At 36.9% G+C, this 24,104-nt stretch overlaps 3 protein-coding genes across 4 annotated transcripts; 1 reads left to right on the top strand and 2 right to left on the bottom strand.

Moving 5' to 3' along the window:
* Positions 1-315: 315 nt before the first annotated feature.
* Positions 316-3,108, bottom strand: arpc5b (actin related protein 2/3 complex, subunit 5B). Its single transcript, XM_079638912.1, has 4 exons — positions 2,827-3,108; positions 1,975-2,046; positions 1,437-1,613; positions 316-1,360 (listed from the first exon to the last, which is right to left on the bottom strand). Exons 1-4 carry the CDS (start codon positions 2,965-2,967, stop codon positions 1,298-1,300), a joined length of 453 nt encoding a protein of 150 aa, XP_079495038.1. The 5' UTR covers positions 2,968-3,108; the 3' UTR covers positions 316-1,297.
* A 1,434-nt stretch (positions 3,109-4,542) lies between these two features.
* Positions 4,543-21,517, bottom strand: pla2g4ab (phospholipase A2, group IVAb (cytosolic, calcium-dependent)). 2 transcript variants are annotated; one of them, XM_079583669.1, is made up of 18 exons: positions 21,381-21,517; positions 16,818-16,953; positions 16,143-16,224; positions 15,822-15,970; positions 15,143-15,256; positions 13,935-13,972; positions 13,691-13,835; positions 12,063-12,199; positions 11,759-11,981; positions 11,532-11,646; positions 10,301-10,438; positions 9,045-9,134; positions 8,496-8,561; positions 7,943-8,140; positions 6,968-7,152; positions 6,546-6,735; positions 6,043-6,200; positions 4,543-5,897 (listed from the first exon to the last, which is right to left on the bottom strand). In XM_079583669.1, exons 2-18 carry the CDS (start codon positions 16,842-16,844, stop codon positions 5,775-5,777), a joined length of 2,178 nt encoding a protein of 725 aa, XP_079439795.1. In that variant the 5' UTR covers positions 16,845-16,953; positions 21,381-21,517; the 3' UTR covers positions 4,543-5,774. The 2 variants fall into 2 exon arrangements, with proteins under 2 accessions (XP_079439795.1, XP_079439794.1); XM_079583668.1 differs by lacking the exon at positions 21,381-21,517 and adding an exon at positions 18,839-19,238.
* Positions 19,679-23,612, top strand: ptgs2b (prostaglandin-endoperoxide synthase 2b). The gene is made up of 10 exons (XM_079583670.1): positions 19,679-19,861; positions 19,978-20,094; positions 20,191-20,334; positions 20,538-20,681; positions 20,932-21,113; positions 21,206-21,289; positions 21,447-21,693; positions 21,839-22,125; positions 22,222-22,369; positions 22,638-23,612. Exons 1-10 carry the CDS (start codon positions 19,804-19,806, stop codon positions 23,045-23,047), a joined length of 1,821 nt encoding a protein of 606 aa, XP_079439796.1. The 5' UTR covers positions 19,679-19,803; the 3' UTR covers positions 23,048-23,612.
* The last annotated feature ends 492 nt before the right edge of the window (positions 23,613-24,104 follow it).

The raw sequence follows: 24,104 nt of genomic DNA on the forward strand, positions 1-24,104 counted from the left end.
ATGCCATTCTTTTGACATTTTCATCAAAGAATTCTGGGAAATTGTTTCCATAAAAAAAAAAATCAACATTGATAATGATAAATGTTTCTTGAGCATCAGATCTACTACTACCCAAACTTTTGAATTGTAGTGTAAATTGGAAAAAATATTCTGAGTTAAATGCTATTTCACTGACAATATCAATTATCAGGAAAAATAATCTTACAAACCCACTGTTTGTAAAAAAGAAAGTTGACGCATTCATGCAGTCAATAGAGCTTTCACCATAATATTCCAACATTTATAAATGAAAAATATACAAGTCAGATCATCAGATGTATATATAACAATTTATTATTCAATCACAAAAGCACAAACATAAAAAATGAATATTTTGTAAGGCAGTCATTATACCGGTTTGGTTTATTGAGTGTCTGCTCTGTCGTGTATTACAGCATTGTAGAGGCAGGTCCCTGATCAGACGATACGTCTCAGATCAGACTGGATCAGTAATGATCTGCTTTGAGGCAGTATTCAACACAGTTGGCTTAAAAACACCTCCAGACATACAATGGATACAGACATATGCATTCTGACACGTACAATAACAATGGTCCATGTCAATAAGTGCTTTGGAACGCTGAAACCGATACATTAAGACGAGACATTTATAACAACATTAGTGAAAGTCACGGATTAGTGAGATGACTACATCTGCTGAGAAAATAAAGCAGCTGTTTCAGATGATGCATAAGATCAGTCGTGTTACTTTGTCTTACGCGAGTATAAGAGCAAATGCGCTTTGCTTATGAAAAATTTAATTCGATGGTATATAACGTCTGCCGACTTAGAACAAACGAGAAGGGATCAGTGACGGGAAGGTTTAATGCACCAGAGAGTATTATTCATAATCCGACACGGTCAATGTGGACAGACGTAGTGCCAGTAAGACACACCGACCAATCTGTGACTGTTATTTTAGTCTGCATGTGTGTGAATGGCTTGAAATGAACAGAGGTTACATGATGTAAATTAATAATAAACTTACGATTTTATAAAACTCTAACAAGTTCCTTGTATTCAGAATTGCTGAATACAATACAGAAGAGCGTAGAAAAGTATTCCTGAGAGAAGCTACGGTAAGTCTAACATACTACTGATGGCACGGTAATGCATTTTTTTTGAGTGAAGAGTGATATAACAGAAGAGGGTGAAAACTTTGATGAGAGGTCCTCTTCAGTACCCTGTGGAAAGTCATCGCTTTGTTCTGAGTGTCTCGGCAGGTTGTTGTTGTTTTCTGTGCTAATCGTCTTGCAGTTTACACAGTTTTCCTGGCTGTTAGGACCCTCACGATAGAGCCCACTCCACCTGCAGAGAGAGCCTGAGGACAATTGAGAATTGAGCTACTGACCTCCTTTAAGAGCACAACACACCCGCTTCGCTATTAAAACACTTACCTTTTCATGCCACTGCAGCAGGACAGCGCTGCTGTTCTCGGACGGCCGCTCAAAGCCCTTGTAGATGTATTTCATGAGCAGGTCCACTCCATTCTTGTCCAGAGACTGAACTCCCTTCTCTATGTCAGTACTCTTGAAGGAGCTGAGCACCTTCAGCACCAGACCTTCAGCACGATCCTACAAAAGGTCAGAAAAAAAATCATGTTCCTATCACTTCACAGGTATGATGCATTAATAGAGAAGTTAGCTGCATGTTCACAGGTGTTGTTTCATATTTATGGCAATAAGCAAAATGTCAAGTCAAGTCACCTTCATTTATATAGCGCTTTTAACAATAATAAAAAAGATTGTTTCTTAGCAGATTTACAGTGATAATAGGAAATTAAATTAACAGATTGTTTCAGCTTTACAGCAGCTCTAGAACAAACACAAATAACATTCAACATTCTGTTGAATTGAAAAAAAAATGCTATGGTTTTCTATAGCTGATCAGAAGGAAATACTTTTTCCTTTAAGGAAAAAATGTGCTATGGCTCACCTTGACGGTCTGATTCTTTGTGTTGATTGGTGGATTTTTTAACACTGCCTGCAGGGCACCCATGAGGTTTCCTCTGCAAAGTGGAGTTAAGAAAAACACTGTATACTGTATAATAACAATTTCAACATCTATGAATGTTGAGACTGACTGCACTTGAGGTATCACAAGGCAACCACAGGGACTAAAAAAAAACCACACATTAGAAATAAGGAAATAAAGCCCTGGGTACTCCAAAATGGACATATAAGGACATGAATTCAACTTCCTTGTACTAAAATAATTCAAGTTTCAGATTACAGAAACGTTTTTATAAACCCCACACAGCCTGGAAGATAATATCTTTTTGCAGAAACACTTTTATTAAAACAATGTCTGGAATGTCAAGACATGTCTGGACATTTCAGAGATCTGAACGTGCAGCACGATAGGACATTTGTGACGACCCTCACTTTATAAACTGCACTGGATGGGTGTTCGTCTAGTAAATGAGTAGAATAATGCACACAACCCAGGTCTGTGATGTACAGAAATCTCCAGGCCAGCTGGTCTATCAGGCAACTCATGAATTATGAACAATCAGTGCATGTCATGACATGATAACGTGCTGAATGAAAACAAAATAATTAAATCGCCTTGCTTCTACTGCTAAGAAGCACTTTGTGGTTTTACTTTCAATTATTTATTTATGCACACTTTATGGAGCAAAATATTTAATTAGCCGTATTACGTCCATTACTGATGTCATAATTACCCACCCAAGCATAAGCACACCGATATTATTTTATGACCTGGAGGCTCTGAAAAGGCAAGACTTTATCAGATTATGCACATGTTGGTGAATAAAGAAGGATATTGTCTGATGAGAGAATCCACCTCTGCCTCATCTGGACCCAGCTGGTTTTCTCCCCCCTCTTCCTCGTCTACAAACTTGTTCTCGTCGTATTCATCCACATCCACTTTCCGGAAACGATCGGACACCGTATTCTTTGACATGATGAAGGCAACTTATTCCCCGTCTGATGTTAAACTAAACGCGTTTGCGCGGACACAAAGTAACAGTCCTCTATGCTAAACGAGCCTGTTGGTTTCTGCAGCCTACTGTCTGTAGTCAGTGATGGATCCCATCACTTCCGCATAGAGCGCCCTCTATCGGGTACAGCAGAGGTTCCTAAATAGTCCAGTGAAGTTCCTAAAAAAGAAAGAAAAAGAAAAAAACACTATCAGCAAATTTCTAATGGGTTCTGCTGTACTGGGTCTGCAAGACGACGTGAAATAATTTTCTGCTCCTTGCCTCCAGGTTATAATTTAAATTTCTAAATAATAATATTGAAATGTAATGGTAAAATATTACAATAATTTGACTTTAAAATAACAATATTTTACAATATTAAAATGTAATGTAAAATGTAACGTTAAAACCATGGCCTCCAGTCTATAATTTCAATTTCTGCTCCTGCCTGTAAATTAAAATAATAATATTAAAATGTAATGTTAAAATTATTTAAATTAAATTAATTAATTATGTCTATTTAATAGCAACAGTTATTATGGAGACTGGAGAGACTATTTTAATATGCAGTGGCGGTCAGGTGACGGTAGATGGCGCCAGAACATTTTCGCTGTTTTTAAATGTTTTCACTCTTCAAACTAAACGGCGGGTAAACGTATACATTCAATCTAATCTTATTGTTTCAGTTTGTGCAACATTCTGGCATCACAATTCATACTGAAACTATATTTGACACAAGGTATAAAAATAAATATAATAAAAAAGTGCGTGCTTATTTCTACAAGTCAAGTGTGAAACGATGCTTAACCCTGTCCATTATCAGATAGCACTGTTTGACAGCCCACAGTTGGTTAAAAAAACAACAACCGTATTCTATTACTTTTTATCTTTAAAATGAGTTGAACATTAGGAATTCAATATACTTTTGTGTCTTTTTTTAGAAGCCTATTATATCCAGAGCAATTGACACAAAGGAATACGTGATGTTTGTGATGCGTTTGTGATGCAATAACCGTGTAGGCAGCGGATGTTTAAAATGAAAGGTTCATACTTTGCATTACAGTTCGCCTCCAGTCACACACATAAAGGCATTCCTATGACGTTCCTCATTAAGAGAAACCGCAAAGCATCATCAGGTCCAAATAAACAACCTTCATTTTATCTACACGTTTATGTCTGTTAAGGATATAAAAGTTGGATTAGTTAAAATAACAATGCTTGTTATATTCTACTTAAAGTTAAAGTAACATTTTTAGTTGTACTTACGAGGCATTTATATGTATGATACATATTTTGTGTATTTGTACATATGGTACAGTAGCCTATGTTTTGAAACTATCAGTAGGTTTTTAATGTGGTCATTAAAGATGATATCAGTTATGAGAACATATGGCAATCTGCTAAAGTATTCAGATGTTTTTCTAATATATGAGGCTGAAAACAGATCCTCTTATAAATGTAGGTCAGAATGCCCCTAGCTTTTGCAAAGGTCTCAAAACATCAGTTTTGACTATGATATGGCACTGAAATGCATTATAAGAACAGTAACTCATTGTTCACACATTTAAAGTCATATTTTTTTACTTACACACCATCATAAGATTTTTTATTAAGTGTAAACAATGCAAATTCTTTGTAGTAAAACATACAACTCTTTTTAACATAAGTATTAAAGTGAATTAATACTTAGTGTGAGTTTACACGTACAAACTACCAATATCCTGGTCAACAAATCTAATAAGCTAATACATGAGCATCCACTAGAGTATAATGTTAACAAAGGTTAAAATATGCTCTATAGTAAGACATCAGAGCGACACTTTACATTCAGGCATCTAAAACAGCCAGTCCTCATTTCTCTGATGTAGCAGGTACAGTGGAGCAAATATTATAAAGTCAGTGTTTTTTGTGCTACCTGCATGACCTACTGGGATTGACTGCACTGTGTAAAAAGAATTTATAACATCCTGATATTGATTTGTCAGTTTGAGGATTAGCCCTTTTACTCATTAACTAACAGACAATGGTGGTTAAGGGTAAAAGGAAATGACTCAGCTCGAAATAAAAACTATCTCTGCATTTAAAAGGGAAACTTAAAATAACAAGACAGGGTTAAAAAAACACCTGTTCAACAGACTCGAGCAAGATTGTGGGATTTCCATGGTTTCATGTTTTGTTTTGTACCTCAGGATATTCCTTCTTTTTTTTAAGGCACTCCCTTAGTTCATAAAAGATAAATCAGGACTCATATGTTGTTTTAGCAGTTGCCATTAAACCATACACAAACACGCCAAATGCCCAGAGGCGCTTTCAGCCACATTCTTGGGATTGATTCACTTATTATAATCAGAAGACAATTTTGCAATAAAGGGATAGTTCAACCAAAAATGAGAAGTCAGTCATCACTTACTTATGTCTTTCCAAACATGTATGAATTTCTTCTTTGTCTATACGATGACACTTTAAACTACGTATCATGAAAGAAATACTTTGTTTTGTTTATATTTACTCTGGCACTTCACACCACACTTTCAGGAATTGCAACATCCGCACAACTTAATGACAACAATTACATTGTAAGTGCTGTTTTCATGGTGTCAGTCACAAGTTCTCCCTCCTCCTTTAAAAGGCTACATGACAACATGTTCTAGGGACCAAACCAGACCATCTAGTTTCACAGTCTGTTGAGTTATTTTCAGTTTTAAAAAAAGTTTCCATGATGAGATGCGTGACATCTAAACTTCCTGTGGCGAGAATGCCATGATACACCGCCTCCTTATTGGCATGCTTGTCATTTAGGCTCCCTCTTCAGGAGTTTTTTGTTTTGTATTTCACTGAGAGAAAGAGAGACAGAGCAGCGAGATGGAATCTCCTTCCTATACAAGATACTGTCCTTTATGCCTTCTTTGATGACCTAGATAAAGTATGAAAGATTGTTTAGAACGTGGCTTGCATAACTAAGCCTAAACATGAAGAAAAAGAAACATTTGAGGTTCAGAACCTGATTCAAACAAGCCTGCACAAGAATATAAATAAGCATGAATCTGAGCTGGACTGACCTCTATGTTGTTAAGCGTGTTAAATTCCATAAGATCATGCAGCTGAGTGAAAGCTCGATTGGAATACTGGAAGTTGAATGTGGAGTAGGGCGTCTCTGGGTCATCGAAGATGTCAAAGTCTGCAAATTCTCTCTCTTTGTCCGTTTCACGTGGAACACCTTCAAAATAAACCACACTTTTGTTTAAAACATCTTGATCTTTTTTCTTTTTTTTTTAACTAGTTTGATTGATCTGAATAAATATAGACAATAAATATAGAAACACACCCACTTCATGCATGATATAAAATGGAATGTAAATCAGCCAGCTCATAAAAGCGTTAAACACAGATCTTCCTACACAAACACGTGCGAATCACAGGACAGTGTAAACAGATAAAGACGCAACTGGAAAGAGCTCAGTTTTCTTTTTAGAAAGGAGATCCCTGGACTTTATTGTAAAAGTTTATTTCATACTTTTTTTTTAATGTAAACAGACGCTTGCACAAACAAATTAACACACACCTGGGGCTTTAAATGTCCTGAATTCGATATTGACCAGGACGAAGTGGATGACAGTTGGGCAGTTCCTTTCTCCTTTTTTGGGCTTAAACACATAACACTCCTTCAGGCCCTCCCGGTCAAACACCTTTGGGTCGATCTTGGGGAATGGAAGTTTGTTCATTCGTGCCCATTTCTCAGCTAGCTGAAGTTCCTACAAAGGACCAACCATTTACAAAACCTACATGTCATACATGTTGTCTGTGCACGTATGATCATGCTTTTGCATGATATGCTGATTAATTAATCAATAAAATAAATCACATTTATCAATATTTACTGTGCCATGGTTCTTCACACTAAAAAAATGTATGCATGGATAATCGTTTTTTTTTATAATTTATCAGTCTAAATAAAAGTGTTAAACTGACAGCCTTAGTACTAACCTTAAATGGAGGACTTGAGTCACTCGGTCGGGCAGAAAAGTCAAAGGAGATGATGAGGTCAACACCTCTCTGAGGCCTTAGAATCAGAGGATAAGGGAGGTTAAAGGTCAAGCCACTGTCCACCACATGGATCTTCTTGCTCTTTACGTCTAATGGCTCGTAGATACGGTCAAACTCACATGGGTCTGAAAGTGTCCAGAATCAGAAAAGAACAATAAGGCAACACTTGAGGTTAAAGGGTTAGTTAAAGGGTTAGTTCACCCAAAAAAAAATAATTCTGTCATTATTTACTCACCCTCATGTCTTTCTAAACCCCTAAGATTTTTGTTCATCTTCGGAACACAAATGAAGATCTTTTTGATGAAATCTTAGAGCTTTCTGTCCCTCCATTGACAGTCTACGCAACTACCACTTTCGAAGCCCAGAAAGGTAGTAAAGACATCATAAAATAATCCATAATATGACTCCAGTGGTTTGACCTTAATTTTATGAAGCGATACAAGTGCTTTGTTTGCACACAAAAAAACAATTTACCACTTTATTTACAAAACATTAATCTCCAACTACATTTCATGAGAACACCATGATGCATGTGTGTTCTGTTGACGCAAGAGTTGACGTTGTTACGTGAGCACAAGTTGGAGATTTATATTTTATAAATAAAGTGGTACAATATATATATATTTTTTTGTGCAAACAAAGCACTCGCATCGCTTTATGAAATTTAAGTTAAACCACTGGAGTCACATGGATCGCTTACCTTTCTGGGTCTTGAAAGTGGTAGTTGCGTCGGCTGTCAATGGTGGGACACAAAGCTCTCAAATTTCATTAAAAACATCTTCATTTGTGTTTCGGAAGTCTTACGTGTTTGGAACGACATGAGGGTGAGTAATTCATAACAGAATTTCCCTTTTTGGTTAAACTAACCCTTTAATTCAGTAAACTTAAATGACCATAACAAACATGAACTCTGACCTGTGACCGCATCAGGCTCATCCTCTGTGGGACTGGCGGTCTCGGTGAAAGACGAAAATGGCACGTCATTGTTTAGGTTTAAGCCCAGCATGAAGTTGTGTACTTTTCCTGCTCTGCCTTCTCGTGTATTAAAAAAAACTGAGTCACTGAAGAGAGAGCTAACCATGCGCTGCATCCAGCTGGCCTGATACTCGTCCTCTGTACGTGTAAGACAAAAAAACATTATATTTAGGGATTTGCATTGATATTGATATAAAAGGATTTATCTCATGGAGTAAAAATTAAGGTTTTTTCTAAAACCTAAATTCCTTTGCTGTTAAACAAAACGTTACATTTTGTTACATTACACGTAATAGTACATATAACTCCTACCTTAATATAACAAGCTGTGTTACTATGATGAATAATTTCCTCAAAATGTAGATCTGTATGCAGGTACGAGGTACTTTATCTAATCTGAATGAAATGCATACATCTCTCTCACTTTTGCTCGCGTGCCAGCGATTAACCCTCAGCGTGCCATAGGTTGCCTACCCCTGGTCTAAAGTCTCACCTTTATTTGAGTCTTCATCATTATCTAGACTGTCCTCACCCACAATGTGTTCAGGTTTGATCTGTTCTGTAGAATAAAAGTAGAAACAAGCATCAAAACTACAGTGCAAATCATCTCTAACTGATGTCTGACTGATATCATCGCAATCTCTCAATCATCTAAGAATACAGAGTGTGTGTGTGCCAGGATGTTTGCATGTGCACAACTGTAATCACACACTTTGGTGTAGCTGCCTGATAACCATCACAGTTTTATGAATCTCATCCTACCATCAGACATGCAAACCCTGAAAGGCACCATCATTCTGCAACATTTTCTTCCTCTATTGCTATTTTGACACAACATGAATACTATTAATACATGTAGCTATAACACACAAGGGACAAATAATATGTAAAACTTTGTGAAGGACATTCAAATTCTACATAAATCTATGGAAATTTCTGTGGCATGCAGATGAAAAAAGATGATTTTGCACTTAGCAGCTAAAAAGAGTAGAAGAGCAATGTGAAACTGGTCTTGTATCTTTAACACAGCTGGTGATCGTACCTAGTTCTTCCTCCATGGTGCTGCCTTTCGTCGCATCACTCAATCCCAGAATTCTGTTGAACAGGATGGAGAAGGCACTGCCCCACACACCTGTGCAACATATACAAACACACTGTATCCCATCTACAAGTGGACGATGCTACATACAGGTGTAAACGGGGTCTAAAACGTTTTTAGCTTGTCCACTTTTGACCACTTCTAGAGGTAGTCGAAAATGCATTCGACCGGATTGCTTTCGTGGTGTAAATGCTCATGTGGTCGAATGTGTTCAAACAGCCACAAAAGACCGCCTAATCTCTGCCTAATGCGTAAACATTATGGGAAACGTCTTCATGGTTTGAAGACGAAAAACGTACCAAGCACAATGTTCTCTCACCATTCCTGATTTCTAACACAGACTCACAGCGTTCGGCTGCTCCTCACCGTATGTTTTTTTGCCTCATTCATATGTAAATTGCGCAAGCTTATTTTGTCCATTAGATCGAAAGATCTTTAAAAAAATATATATATATATACATTAACCCGCCCATAGACCCTCCCATCGAAGAAATCAGGACAGAAGTGGTTGAAAGTGAACAAAAGAGAAGGTGTAAACGGGAATGTGTCTCCCTCGTCGACTTGTGATCCGATCGACCAAAGCGCATCTTAAAACCAGGTGTAAACAGGGCTTTAATGCTGTATATTTGATCATGTTTTACCTCAAAATCAAAAATATACAAATTATTTATAAATTCAGTATAACCAATGATTACATTTTTTTTAAATAAAAATCCTAATGGTCCTAAAAATAGGCTTCATATTCTTCTTATCATAATTTATTATTAATATATTAGGATGAAATATAATCGAGACACTTATTATTTGTTTAATCTTAATATGTGAGAAATCTAAAAAAATACCATTGTATAGACGATGTGAAGCCTGAAACAGTCGATTACAAATACTTTTGCTGATCTTCACGTCACTGTTTTAAAAATAAAGAGTTAATCTGCTGTGAAACTCGATACACCCTTCAAAGAATGTTTCTTTACGGTCACAGTGACTATTGTGAATTTTGAGTTTGCGCCACTGAATTACACTAACTTGTCGCACATTACAATACAGTAAGGATGTGATTATTGCAAAAAAAATGAACCAACACCCTTAAATCAGGTGACATTTGACTCAGACAGTGAGGATATTTTTATAAAAACACAGATATTTTCTCTTTTTTATCATGGTTCTCCGCTTACTAAATTCAGAAAAAGAGTCCATACCCATAAGGAAGTGAAGAGGGTTCTCTTTGTGCTTCTTGACCACATTTCCTCTAAAGAACTTGCTTCCAAAAAGGTCAGGGGTCATGAAGGTGCCATATTTAGCCATTCCGATCTCATACGGACTGAACTCCACCCAGTCTGTCAATTAAAACACGCCAATCAAAACACAACCATAACCTCAATAGAAATGTATTCACAATCAACAGAAGTCTGCGAAACATGCCCATGACAACAATTAAACAGTAACAAGTACAGTAAGAATAGGATGTCGAATTATAATTTTGGACAACAGACCAAAACTAGTTTCAAAATAAACACAATGACAAAGAGCATATTTCAAATAGTTTCTGTGAATGTGCGAAAGCAATGTTTCAGATTTCAGTTCCCTGGCAGTGTCACTTGACGAAGGCAGATGCATGAATCAACTAAACAAAATGCTCACAGCACAAAAGCTATTTTGTGTGACAAGGCCTGCAGAAAATCGACTGACGCTTTTTTAGACAAAAAAGGATTAATCAAAGTCTGAGGTATTGACAGTCACCACAGTTTTAGTCTATTGTAGAGGTAGGAGTGGTTCGATGTCTTTCTGTTGCATAGTCCTATTTAAGAAACTCACAGACGCGTGACGTGAGGGTGATTCCCTTGAGTGTCTCCGTGTCTAAATAGTTGCTTTCATTCAGCCGCAGTTAAACTTTACAAACCGTACTGGTGCATGGTTATAACAAAAACTTGACTGAATTTAGAGGACTTTATTTAAAAACTATTAAAAGCTATTATACTCTATTAAAATAGCTATGTGCATTAAAATGCAGCTCACCTGTGATGTAAATCTTTTCTTACGTAAGATAGTTATTGTTATAAAATGTCTAAAAAAAGATATTCTACATAGTTATTTACATACAGAACTAATCTTCTGACGTAATCTGGTTCTCCCCAGGCAATTCAAAAGGTCAGACTACTTTAAATGGGTTCTCCCTTCATTCATACAGTGAATACATTGACAACAAAGTAACTGATAATGATCTTTATGTATTTCCAGTGTATAGTATTACCGTACACAATTACGTGGCACAATGCAAATGAATTTCTGAAGAAAAAAAACACCTATCCTCGACAGAAACTGTAGAAATTTGTTATACTGATAATATGGATTATAATGAAACATTTTGCATTAAGAAAGACTCATTTATATTAAAAATATATATATATTTTAAAAAAATTGCCCTTTTACCCGCAAACTTGAGCTCAGAGACATCTGGTTTTACATGCAGGCAGCTGAACAAGGGCAGAGGAGCCTGAGCTTCATTTATCTTTTCCTGCAATTCACTCAACTTGGTGTCCATCCTCTGTTGAGAGAGCAGAAAGAGAAGCCTTTGGATTGCCAGTTGTGCATTGTACATTTCTGAATAAGTAAAGGCAAAAGCAAAAGAAACTCTCTCCAAAAGATCAGATACTCACAGCGGGAATGAGCGTATCGCCGATCAACATCCCGAATATATCTGTGAAGGTAACAGGCTGCCCAGAGGCCTTCTTGCTCCACAAGGCATGTACGTATTTAGTGATGTGTTTGGGAAGGAGGAGTCGGAGAGGGTTACTGTTCACACGGTTCATCAGCTCCTGGTTGATCTGCTCTGGGCCTTTAGTGGGGAACTCTGGGTGGGAGTACAAAGTGGACATGTACCTGTGAGAGACAGAAAAGCAAATGTAGGTTTGCGCTGGGATTTATTTGAGAAGGAATTAAAAGATGAACATGTCCTCATACCAGGTGGATCCGGAGAGTCCGGCAACATATGTGACGCAGTCCAGAACTCCAGACTCATACAGAGCCTTCATAACCCCAGAGAACCCGACCATTGCCCTGAAACCTCCCCCTGAGCCCAGCACAGCAATCACTGGAACCTGCATGTAAGAAAACAAATATTAGCAGCACAGCAGTATGCTAGTGAGATACTAGCAATAGGCTAGCAATTTACCTTTTCATAGTTTTTTCAGCCAAAAAGATTTACTGTACAATTACTGCAAAGAGTGTAAAGAATAATGGTATCGTCTCGGGTTTCAGTCATTTATGCAGCGTTTATGTCAATGTGGAGTTTTTAAGATATTAAGAAATTAAACAAACAGTCCATGTGACTACAGTGGTTCAACCTTTTTGCGCATGCATGTGATGCTGACGGAGGATCCGACCAATACTGAGCTGGCGTTCTGACGTTGAAGCGCTGCTCTGTGTTTACAACGTGAAAGGCGTCAGAGACTGAGACGGAAGAGAAGAAATTGATGAATAAAGTCGCTATTTTTGTGTGTGTTTTTGCGCATAAAAAGGTTGAACCACTGTAGTCACATGGACTATTTTAACGATGTCTTTACTACCTTTCTCGGATGTAATCAAAAAATATCTTAATTTGTGTTCCAAAGATGAACAAAGGTCTTACAGGTTTGGAACACAAATTAAGATATTTTTTTAAAGTTGCGATGTACATGACAATACAGAAGAGAAGATCTGTTGCTACGTCTGTTACATCGCAACTTTTCAGAACAAGGAAAAGCGCACCAGGTAACACTGGCTTTGATCAATGACACCAAACCGAAACGTGTACCGGTTGACACCAAATATATTTTTATTGTTTTTGCCTGGCTAAAAGTCAAGTGAGAGGAGTTGAAGCTTTCCAGAATATCATAATTGTGCTACCAAGATGTGAACGCAGCATTTTTGAGTTTGCGCTCCAGATCCTTAGCCATAAGGCTAGCATTTCTAACAGCATTGTAACTGTATTGAAACCAAATCGATTTACGTGCAGAAAAGCAGTTCAACCTTTGTAATTTCCTGCCTATGTTTTTTTTTTCTCTTTTTTGGGCTTATGAAATCCACCAAGTAATACACCAGTCCTGTGAGTTCTGTATTAAGTATTAGCTAACACTTCCTCTTTATGTTTGGACTATGTCCATTTCCATATGCTGAGCCAAGACAAGCCAAAACTTGATAATGAAGTCAAGATAATGTCTGTGACACACATCGAATGAAAAACAAAAACACTTTCAGTCTTCAAAGTGCTCATTTTTATCAAGAGTTTTAATGGTCAAATATTGAAACATTTTGTCACGTCTGCTTAATGTGGCCAAATATCTTATCTGTTAGATAATGACTTTGCTAAAGTTATGTGGAAATCTGAGCTGTCTGAGGGAGTTCTGCGTCAGCAGCTCAACTCAGTCTATTTTCTTTTCTTACTATGTCATGTATGTCTTGGCTTTCTGTACTTCATTGGGTGTCTTCATCTGCATGACAGTAAGCTGACATCTGCATCAAACACGTACTGTACTATTTCTGCAACTGCACGACCAGTGGGGCGAGTAGGACCGGAGGGGTTACAAAAGCAGTTGATTGATGGGTGGTACCTCATGAGGAGAGGAAGGGAGGGAGGAAGGTTTCTCCATGTGCAGCAATTTCTTCATACCCAGCATGACTCTATCACGCCGGTGTTGTCTGTACAGCTTTTCTTTAGGGCACAGATCCAGATTAAATCGCAGGTCCATCGTGTAGCTGAGAACGGTTAAAAAGAAAGTCATTTTTATGGCACTTCAACTATAAAAGTTCTTACTATACACAACAGAAGTCAGTTTTGTTCATTGTGATACGTACCACTCCTCCAAGGAAAGCTCTAAGTACACATTGGTCATCTGTGAAAAAACATTAATACCACAGGTCAGATGGAAGGAGGAAGAAGGCAAGGAGGAAAGAAATAAAGAAAATGAAATGTGACATCAGCAGAAAAGGAAAGTCGTTTCAGAGGAAGTACATTTTGTTTTGAGATTTAGAAGATTACAAAGACAAACGGTTCTTTTCTTTGGAGTAACATGCACCATTGAATTTTTTACAAACTGACGATTTTTAATGTTGAATTTCTAGTTAGGCGCAAGTAAAAGAAAAGAAAGATAGTGGATGCGCTGATTTCGAAATGCTTGCTGATATAATACGGTAATTATTAGTTTCATGTTATGGTTAATAACTGAAATATGGTTGCCATTATACAAATGAAAAATAAATAAATCATTAAAAAATTAAATAAAAAAAATCTAAACATTAGAAAATAAATGTACTGCTAGCGAGACGTTGCATTTTGATGAACTGGAAGGGTCCTCGAGTCCCTTCTCATACTCGATGGATAAAAGATGCCTTATTTTTTGTTAAATTGGAAAAAATTAAACACTACCTTCGTGGTTCCATGATTAAATTTTCAAGAATTTGGTTACCCTTTTTTGACCATGTTAAATCTCTGCAGCTGGATGCAGTCTCAATTGACTGACTGACCGCCCAACCCTGCACTTTCAGTTGTTTCTCAGTTTTCAACTGGTATTATTGGTAGCAGCACACATTATTTTCTAAGTTTTGAGGTTACTCAACTTTACTGGCTGGACCTAGTTAAGGCTGACCTTGTCCTATTTCTGTATTATGACATAAAGCTCTGTTTTATATTATATACTATACTAATCCTGTTAGTACTGTGAGGGATTTTGTGTTGGTGTTTTTGTATTAATGTTTTTATTTTATTAAATTTTCTGTCTGTTTTTTTGTTTTGTTTTCTTTGCTTTTTATTATATTATTATTATTCATTTATTTTTATTTTTTATATTGATTGTTTGTCTTTGGTGTTGTGAAAAATTCAATAAATAAATCATATATAAAAAAAGAAAATAAATGTATAGAAATGAATAGTATGCAACAAGTGAATTCAGGGATCGCAGCATTAAAATGTACAATATAAAAGTAAAAGTCGATCAGTTTTCCTTTTGAAATCTTGTGTCATGTGCTCTTAAAGGGAAAGTGCTCCTCAAATAGATATAACTTACTTTTCCTATAAGAAATGACACCATCACTGTTTTCCCAACTTTGAGTTTAGAGATGTCATATGAGGCCGTACCCAACTTTTCATCAACAACATAGTTAGCATCCATTAATGTCAGCTGGAAACAAGAGACAGAAACCATATCATTAACTGTACATACACTACTAAGTAAGAACAATGAGTTCCAAAAGCCTGATCAGCATAAAACATTCGAAGGAAGGTTCAAAAACAATACTACATGTAGTTGGAAATAGCAACACCTTACTAAAGTAGCCTGAATTGTGAGTGCACTGCAATCAGGAAGTGTGTCATTCATTCAGTGTTAAAAAAAACACTTCTCCTATCCAAGTTTAGCCCAGCATGCCATCTCTCGATCAACACATGCTTTAGTTTTAGAGCTACAGTAGACTACCTGCAAACTACTAGACAAAGGCAAACCTGTTTGGAAACAGTCATTTTCCACTTTAACCTGGTGCAACTAGTTGGCCAGAAATTACACACCTTTCCTGATAATTTATGGTGGAAGATTTCATTACTTTATTTACAATTTGATATTAATTTCTGCTCCTTCGCTGCATATAATGAATAAAAAATTGCACTATTATTAAGACTGTGGTGTTCAAGAAGAGCTGACTAAGTTTAGATTAGAAGCGGAAGTTCATTTTCCGTTTCTCTTTACTTACCTTTAGCACGTTGTCTTGGTTGGGGTCGAGGATGAATTCAAATGTCTCATTCCACTCTGGATTGATGTTGTTATCTATATGTCGTGTTTTCTTCCTGCTCTCAGGGGCGGTGGGGATGAACAGCTCCACATATGGGTCAGGGGTATCCACTACAAGCATGTTTAGTGTTAGGAGCATTCTCTGAAGTGCTCAAATCAGCTCTCATACTTTTAAGTTTAGTAACTGAAGAAAGAAATGCATGGTGCCGTGTAATGTACAGTCACTGTTCGATGAGTACCTAAAATTTTCATTTTAAAAGTATGAAATATAAAGTATACTCACACAGGTCTCCGAGAGCTCCTTTGGTGACATTTTCAGCCCGCAACACTTTCGCTTGGAATTTGTGTGAAATTTGCTGTTCAACCTAAGAAATAAACACTTAATCTTTACAATCAGTATAATCATCATTATGCGTAAATACAAAAAACTTCAGAAATGTAGTCTTAATATAGGAAAAAAGGTAAGTGCTGATTAATGCAGGCACTGTGTCCGGTTGGTGTGATTAACATGTCTTATTTTACACCAACGCATTCAAATTTTGAGGCAGTTAGCCAGCAGCATGCAAATATCCATCTTAAACTTAATATATTCACCAGCGTTTATGTGGAGGCTGATGTACTGTACATGTATGGCTGATAGCATTTGATGTTTCTGTTTATTTAATGCCACAGAATACGTTCAATTTTGCTCATTACTCATAAAAACAATCTATATATGCACAAATAGCCAGTCCAAAAATTCTATGTATGATCATTAGACAACCAGAGACGTTACATGATATCAGCATCCCTGGTGTAAACTTAACAGAAATACAAGAAGTTCTTGGAAACCAAAAAAGTGAATTCCCCAAAACATCTGTGCTGACCAACTGCCTAATGTTTTGGCTCACCACTCTCCAGTGGTGTAGGCTTTTACTGCTATTCTTAGGCATAAATCTTAGATTTTTGTTCTACTTACAAAGATGTGATGATCTGTGAGTGACATGGTGGTTTCACGGTCAAATTAGACAAAACAGGCTGGTTATCCTAAGACCTCTTCAAACAACTTTGCTCCCAGCTAAATCTTCTAGCAATGCTACTAGACATCCAATGCACTGAAAAAAATAAGAAGTAATATCTATAAATAAAAATAAAATCAAAAATCAATTCTTCAATGACAGGGTATACTTTATAGTGATAATACAAATTGGATTCCTCATGATCTGAATTGGGACTAAACTCAAATGTACGAAGAGATTACATGTGATGGAAAGAGAATGGTTAAACTCACTGTCTAATAACATGCATAGACCATCACATACATTATCATAATATAACTTAACACTACCCTGACTAGACATATGGTTAGGATGGTAGATGATGTTACAAGTTCTAAATAAGTTGTAAATAAAATGCATTTAAATGTAACCTTCCTTACAGACAAGTAAAATGCAAAAAAAGCCCAAGTCAAATACACAGCATTGTTGTACAGTTTGAAGTATGTAAAATGAATAACAACTAAAATATAAGATTAACACATGTATAATAAATAATAATAAAATACTGGGAGAAAAGTGCTATATAATACTAGGGCAGTTACATAAATTTGAAAAGCTTTAAAAATGTTATTGTTTTTAGAAGCTTTTTGTTTTGTTATCTCATGTTTGAAAGGGTTTCAAAGTATATTGTGAGATCAGTATTACAAAAGGTGAGGGTTTCTTTTGAGTTATGTATGTCTTATAACATTCCTTACCTTATAACATCACTTCCGGTGTAGCAGGGCATTGTGTGTGTGTGTGTGTGTGTGTGTGTGTGTGTGTGTGTGTGTGTGTGTGTGTGTGTGTGTGTGTGTGTGTGTGTGTGTGTGTGTGTGTGTGTGTGTGTGTGTGTGTGTGTGTGTGTGTGTGTGTGTGTGTGTGTGTAAGAAAAAGGAAGGAATATAGGCTAGGCAGGCTTTACAGACAGAATGAAAAGAATGAAATGAAATCATCCAACTAGAAACGGGAAGTGTACAACCAGTCAACAGAGAGTGTCTGTGGTGAGGGTAAAATTGTGCAAGTATGACTTTCATAGTCTGAACTGCTTTCTTATACTGACTTGGCACACAGTAGCCGAAGTTGCAATGACTTCGACATCAAAAACATCATCAGCATAGTGCTTTAACTTCAGCATTATATTTGTTTGTATGATGGCGTGAATATTATTGCACAATCCAACATAAATTGCCAAACGGAGAATGTCGGGTTCTCTGGTCAGCTAAACTAGCCCATCCATAAAAACAATGGCGTAAAAAAAAAAAAAAGGCAAATACAAATCAGTTGTTACCCAAACTGGCCCTTGGGAGACACAGACGCTTTTAATGCTCATCAGCGCGTGTCATTATCACGCTGGCCAGAGCACGTTCACCTCACTGCTGAATGGACATGGTCACGTAGACATGAAGGCAAATCAAATCAATATAACAGTGCCTCAAAACTCTCATTAACATTAACAAACATTATATTGCACAGTGATCGATTAAGCATATGTTGGCTACTAGTAACAAAGGGTTTATGAAGTGATGCTGCTTCTAAATCTGTTACTTTATTCCCTAAAAACCGTAAAACTTCAAACGCGCTACACTCAGATCTCGTACATTGTGATCTGCATTATAATATCGCTAAGTAACTTACAAGTTGATTTGATTGCACCGTATTTTTCTCGCTTCTCAAGAATCTGAGACAGATTGGTTATCTGTCAACAGTTGGCCTATATATCGCCAAACTCTTGTAGCAGTCCTTCAATGTCCCAGAAGAACGGAGATGTGCTTTTGACATAAAACAGCATGAACCGAATGGAAACTTATTAAACATGCAGTCGTAGGCTACTTAAAACTTTCCGCGGATAAGAGCTGACGTTTCCCTCTGACTACGCATCGCTATTTTCACGTGACATGATGTTAGACGAACAACACAGCTTACTTGCAGTAAACCTAACTGACTAATTCAAAATTCATCTTACCCTTGGCTGGAGTGCACGCCAAGCCAGAAATCCAGAAAAAAAATCAGTCGTTGTTTTCCTTCTATGCAGAGTGCTTGAGTCAGACGATCATTTTAAGGAGGAGGAACTACAGGCTTCCTATGATGATAAAATCTCATCTTCGTCAGTATCTTATCGTGTCCCGCTCTGTGCGCATTGGTTTTCATTCTGCTGTCAAAATACCCCTTACTTGATAGCCTATCCTACAGTAAAAAAAAAAAAAAATCTTTTTTGGGGGGGGGGTGTTATTAGCACTCACTGTTAAATTTCGTGGAAAACAATCAGTATGAAAGAGTGATACTATCCCGTGGTAGATGTGATGAAGAAAACAGGTTTCTCTAGCTAGCGGACCTGCTGAGCGGTTGAGTCATGTTTCATTTCTTCCACAAGATGGCAGTTCTTTATGTTTAGTAAACATTTTCTTCAAATATAGTTAAGGCATTAACGTTGATTATTTTATACTAATTTAATAGTAGAATGTTTTCAAGAATGCTTTCGTGTTTTCAATAATTCATAATATACAAGCCTTTTTTTAATGTCTGGAGGTTACAGCATCGCCCCACAAAAATAGATTGTAAGGAAATGTATTTGAATGTAGTTTTCAACAACTTGTAATATATAATTATAGCCTATTATTATTATTAGGCAGGCTACAAAAACAGTTTTGTGCACAAATTATAAAACATAAATAAACTACCTTATCGTAGGCTATATCCGAGAGCCTTCGGGATATTAGTTTATGAAATTCAATAATCCGATTGGATAATCAGTAGGTTGGCTACCAACATGATGTCATTCTCACTCAGTATTGCCGTAGACGATGAGTAAGCTCGTTGCGTCACATTTGAATGCTCATATAACTACACCTCTCTCACTCCAAAGATAATTCATTCTCTGATCTGAGCTGGCGAGGAAAGACCCACGACATACCAATACACGCCACTGGAATGAATAGTTTGATATTATTTATTCTTTTGCACCTGGGGTTCATGGTTTGCCAAGGAGGTAAGCCATTTCTTCATTCATTTCTATTCCTATTCATCAATTATGTTTTTTTAATGATTTACTTCTGTGCAATAAGTCAAGCCGTCTAAAATAATACTTTTTTTTTGGTGATGCAGCCAACCCCTGTTGCTCTCAGCCATGTCAGAATCGCGGTGTCTGTACTGAAATGAGCTCCGACTCGTATGAATGTGACTGTACACGCACTGGATTTTACGGTCAAAACTGCACAACACGTAAGTGAAAACTGCATCTAGACTTCTGTAAACGAATAAGCTTCCTGTTCTCTGTCAATACTCAACTAACCTTTTCACGTTGTTTCGTTTATACAGCCGAGTTTCTCACATGGGTTAAAGTTTCTCTGAAGCCTTCTCCCAACACGGTGCATTACATTCTCACACACTTCAAAAGCTTGTGGAATATTGTCAACAAAATGTCATTTTTGAGAAATGGCATAATGCGATACGTGCTAACATGTAAGTTGACACTTTTTATTCCTGAAATAATCTTTTTAATAAAACCTCCAATTTGACTTTAATCTTTGATATAATTGAAATACTTAAAATTATAATTTATATATTTGTATACATATTTTTATTATTATTATAATGATTTAAATTATACTTAGTATTTATCATTAAAACTTGAACTTTAAAAAGTGTATTTCCTCCTGGTACAGCACGTGCCCATTTAATTGACAGCCCCCCTACATTCAATGCGGACTATGGTTACAAAAGCTGGGAAGCCTATTCCAATCTCTCCTACTACACTCGTACGCTGCCTCCTGTCGCGAATGATTGCCCAACACCTATGGGAGTCGCAGGTGAGTCTCTTTCTCCTCAGACCTGTTTTCTCACATTTCTAGCTTCACAGTTAGACAGAAAGCTTGCGGACTCAACCTGTCCGCCTGCATGTCTTGGGTGTGTGGACGAGAAAAGCGCATATATATATATATTTCTGTCCATCAGTTAAAGTCACTGAGTCAACTTTTAGGCTGGTGTATAACACTCAAAAATGAAGATGTATTAAATATACAGTGGTATTTTACTCATTTGTTGTTCTGTCTTTTACAGGCAAGAAAGAGCTGCCAGATGTGAAGCTGCTGGCTGAGAAACTGCTTCTCAGGAGGAAGTTCATCCCAGACCCTCAACGCACCAGTCTTATGTTCGCTTTCTTTGCCCAACATTTTACTCACCAGTTCTTCAAAACGGACACGAAGAAAGGTCCAGCTTTCACAAGAGCCCTGAATCATGGGGTATGTATCTGTATGACCTTTTCAAGTGCCACTTATTAATGGTCCTCTCACATTCACTTTGGTATCTGACTGACTTTGCTTGGTGTCTTTAGGTTGACTTGGGTCACATATATGGACAGGAGCTTGAACGCCAACACAAGCTGAGACTTTTCAAGGACGGAAAACTGAGATATAAGGTAAGGAATGTTTCCACCCCAGAATTAACTAAAATAACCTCAGTCACTCCCCATTAGACAGTTTTGACATTTCTTCTGTCTTGTTACTTACCTCTTTCATGTCGCTATCCTGGTCGTCTGAAAATGTGACTATATTCGTGTTCATTGCTTTAACCAGATTGTGGACGGTGAGGTTTATCCTCCGACAGTCAGTGAGGTTCAAGTAGACATGCACTACCCTCCTCATATCCCCGAGTCCCGACGTTTCGCCGTGGGTCACGAGGCCTTTGGACTTGTTCCTGGACTCATGATGTATGCCACCATCTGGCTGCGTGAACACAACCGAGTGTGTGATATACTAAAGCAAGAGCATCCTGACTGGGATGACGAGAGGCTGTTTCAGACCGCGCGGCTCATCCTTATTGGTAAGTGTCCTGTAGAGAAGGACATTTAGATTCAGGTCAATATAAAGTTGACATTTTGCAGGATGTGTTAATGGATGTACCTCAAAAATACGTTTACATGATGGTTCTATGGTTTTAACGTTTGTTCTGTGTTCTGACTTTACAGGTGAGACGATCAAAATTGTGATTGAAGATTATGTCCAGCACCTTAGTGGATACAATTTTAAGCTCAAGTTTGATCCTGAACTTCTCTTCAACGCGAATTTCCAGTACCAGAACAGGATCTCCTCGGAGTTCAACACCCTTTACCACTGGCACCCCCTTATGCCTGATGAATTTCACATCCAGGACAAAGTCTACAATTACAAGCAGTTTCTCTTTAACACATCTATATTGACAGACCATGGCGTCAACAGCTTGGTTGAGTCCTTCACCAATCAGATAGCTGGAAGGGTAAGACAAGAAAAATACGTTTAGTTTACCATATTTTGGAGTAGTCTACCGCTGGTGGTGAGGATTTGCTGAATCTTAAATCTTCTGTTACTCCAGGTGGCTGGAGGGCGTAATGTTCCACCGGCTGTATTAAAGGTGGCCATAAAGTCAATTGAAGACAGCAGGCAAATGCGTTACCAATCCATCAATGCCTACAGGAAACGTTTCAACATGAAGCCATTCAATTCCTTTGAAGAAATGACAGGTGAGAGTTAATACATTTATATTTATCAGGTCTGAAAATAGATGTTTTCTAATGCAGCTATTTTGCCTTCAGCATAGGCAGCTGTTTTAAGTCTTTACAGCATAATGATACAATATTTATTACAGTATATAGTGCGCGCACACACACAAATTTGCATATTAACTTGCCTAAGCCCAGCTGTATTTTATAAGCATACCCTGCAGATATTGTAACATCAGTGGTATTTCAGTCGACAATTTGAGTTGACTGAACTTGTTTCGTGTTTTAGGAGAAAAGGAAATGGCTGCTGAACTTGAAGAGATGTACGGAGACGTAGACGCTGTGGAGCTTTATACTGGTCTGCTGGTTGAGAAACCCAGGCTCAATGCCATCTTTGGGGAGACCATGGTGGAGATGGGTGCCCCCTACTCCCTCAAAGGACTTATGGGAAATCCCATTTGTTCCCCTGAGTACTGGAAACCAAGCACATTTGGTGGCGAAGTGGGCTTTGAGATTATCAACACTGCCTCTCTGCAGAATTTGGTTTGCAATAATGTCAAAGGGCCCTGCCCTATGGCGTCCTTCAATGTGCCTAATGTAAAAGATTCGGTACCAACCACTATTAATGCAAGTACTTCCCACTCAGATCAAAACGTCAACCCAACAGTTTTACTAAAAGAACGGACGTCTGAGCTTTGACAGATGTATTCTGTAAGAAAACTAATTAATTAATAAATTATTTATTTATTTATAGGATATTTATTGTATTTATTGTACTGAGAACAATATATATTAATTCCTATTTTTTATATTTTTGATGAATGGTTTTCTACAAATCTGATATTATATTTGTATCTATTTATTAAATATTATGTACATTGTATGTATTGTAAAAAAAAAATGTTTACATTAGACCTCAGATTTCAGCACCGCTATAATGCTGATCAGCGTATTCTGTCATATTGTGTCTTGATTTTACTTGAATCCCATTTCTAGTTGTTTACAATGTTTAAATGGTTTAACTTGTGTTTTTTGTTTAGTGTCTGCCCTTTTTCTTCCTTTGTTTCTCTCAATCTCCATAATGAAACATCTCAAGATCTCAGAATACTAACTAAACAAAAAACTTTCTTTCTAACAAAATGTCTCACACTGTTTTTTAACTTCTTAAACACTTGTTTAATCTAAAAAAAAGTATTGATATTTTCTTGTTTTATACTTGAAATTTGACTATGAATTAATAAATCACAATAAATTAATATTTTTACCTTGTGTTCTGTGAATTCCTTTCAAAATCTTTCAAAAGATTTGTATTAATGTTTTGCAACAAGATAATCATTTTATTTGGTATAAATGATTAGACCTTTTTAACTTCTTAAACACTTGTTTAATCTAAAAAAGTATTGATATTTCCACGAATAAAATAGACGTAACTTGCAATTCCAGCAACCATGAGTGGTAGTGTGAAAATATCTAAAATAAAAATATGCATAAATTTATTCTTTATGATAACAGATGTTATTATTGTTAGTCTACAGAGAATGCTTTATGACTTTACACACAAATTTGCCTGAACCAACATTGAAAAATGCAAATACGGTCTCTTGAGTGGCTTACACCATAGTTAAAATTCAAAGTGATTTTAAATTATTTGGAAGTCCGTATCATAAATTACATCTCACTCAGGCAGAGAGATTCAGAACTTTGAGAATGAACATCTATGACATTGTCAGGGATGAACAGAATTGCAAAGCACCAC

The sequence above is a fragment of the Phoxinus phoxinus genome (genome assembly GCF_949152265.1).
Source record: "Phoxinus phoxinus genome assembly, chromosome: 16".
In the NCBI taxonomy this organism is placed as follows: Eukaryota; Metazoa; Chordata; class Actinopteri; order Cypriniformes; family Leuciscidae; genus Phoxinus; species Phoxinus phoxinus.

Coding starts and splice junctions, on each gene's coding strand:
- arpc5b (XM_079638912.1), bottom strand. CDS start 2,967: ATGTCAAAGAATACGGTGTCCGATCGTTTCCGGAAAGTGGATGTGGAT. Junction 2,047..2,826: donor TGGATTCTCTCATCAGACAA/TATCCTTCTTTA, acceptor CCACTTTGCAGA/GGAAACCTCATGGGTGCCCT. Junction 1,614..1,974: donor CAAAGAATCAGACCGTCAAG/GTGAGCCATAGC, acceptor GACCTTTTGTAG/GATCGTGCTGAAGGTCTGGT.
- ptgs2b (XM_079583670.1), top strand. CDS start 19,804: ATGAATAGTTTGATATTATTTATTCTTTTGCACCTGGGGTTCATGGTT. Junction 20,682..20,931: donor AACACCTATGGGAGTCGCAG/GTGAGTCTCTTT, acceptor TGTCTTTTACAG/GCAAGAAAGAGCTGCCAGAT. Junction 22,126..22,221: donor CCAATCAGATAGCTGGAAGG/GTAAGACAAGAA, acceptor CTGTTACTCCAG/GTGGCTGGAGGGCGTAATGT.
- pla2g4ab (XM_079583669.1), bottom strand. CDS start 16,844: ATGTCACTCACAGATCATCACATCTTT. Junction 16,225..16,817: donor TCACAGATCATCACATCTTT/GTAAGTAGAACA, acceptor TTTATTTCTTAG/GTTGAACAGCAAATTTCACA. Junction 11,647..11,758: donor GCGATACGCTCATTCCCGCT/GTGAGTATCTGA, acceptor CTCTCTCAACAG/AGGATGGACACCAAGTTGAG.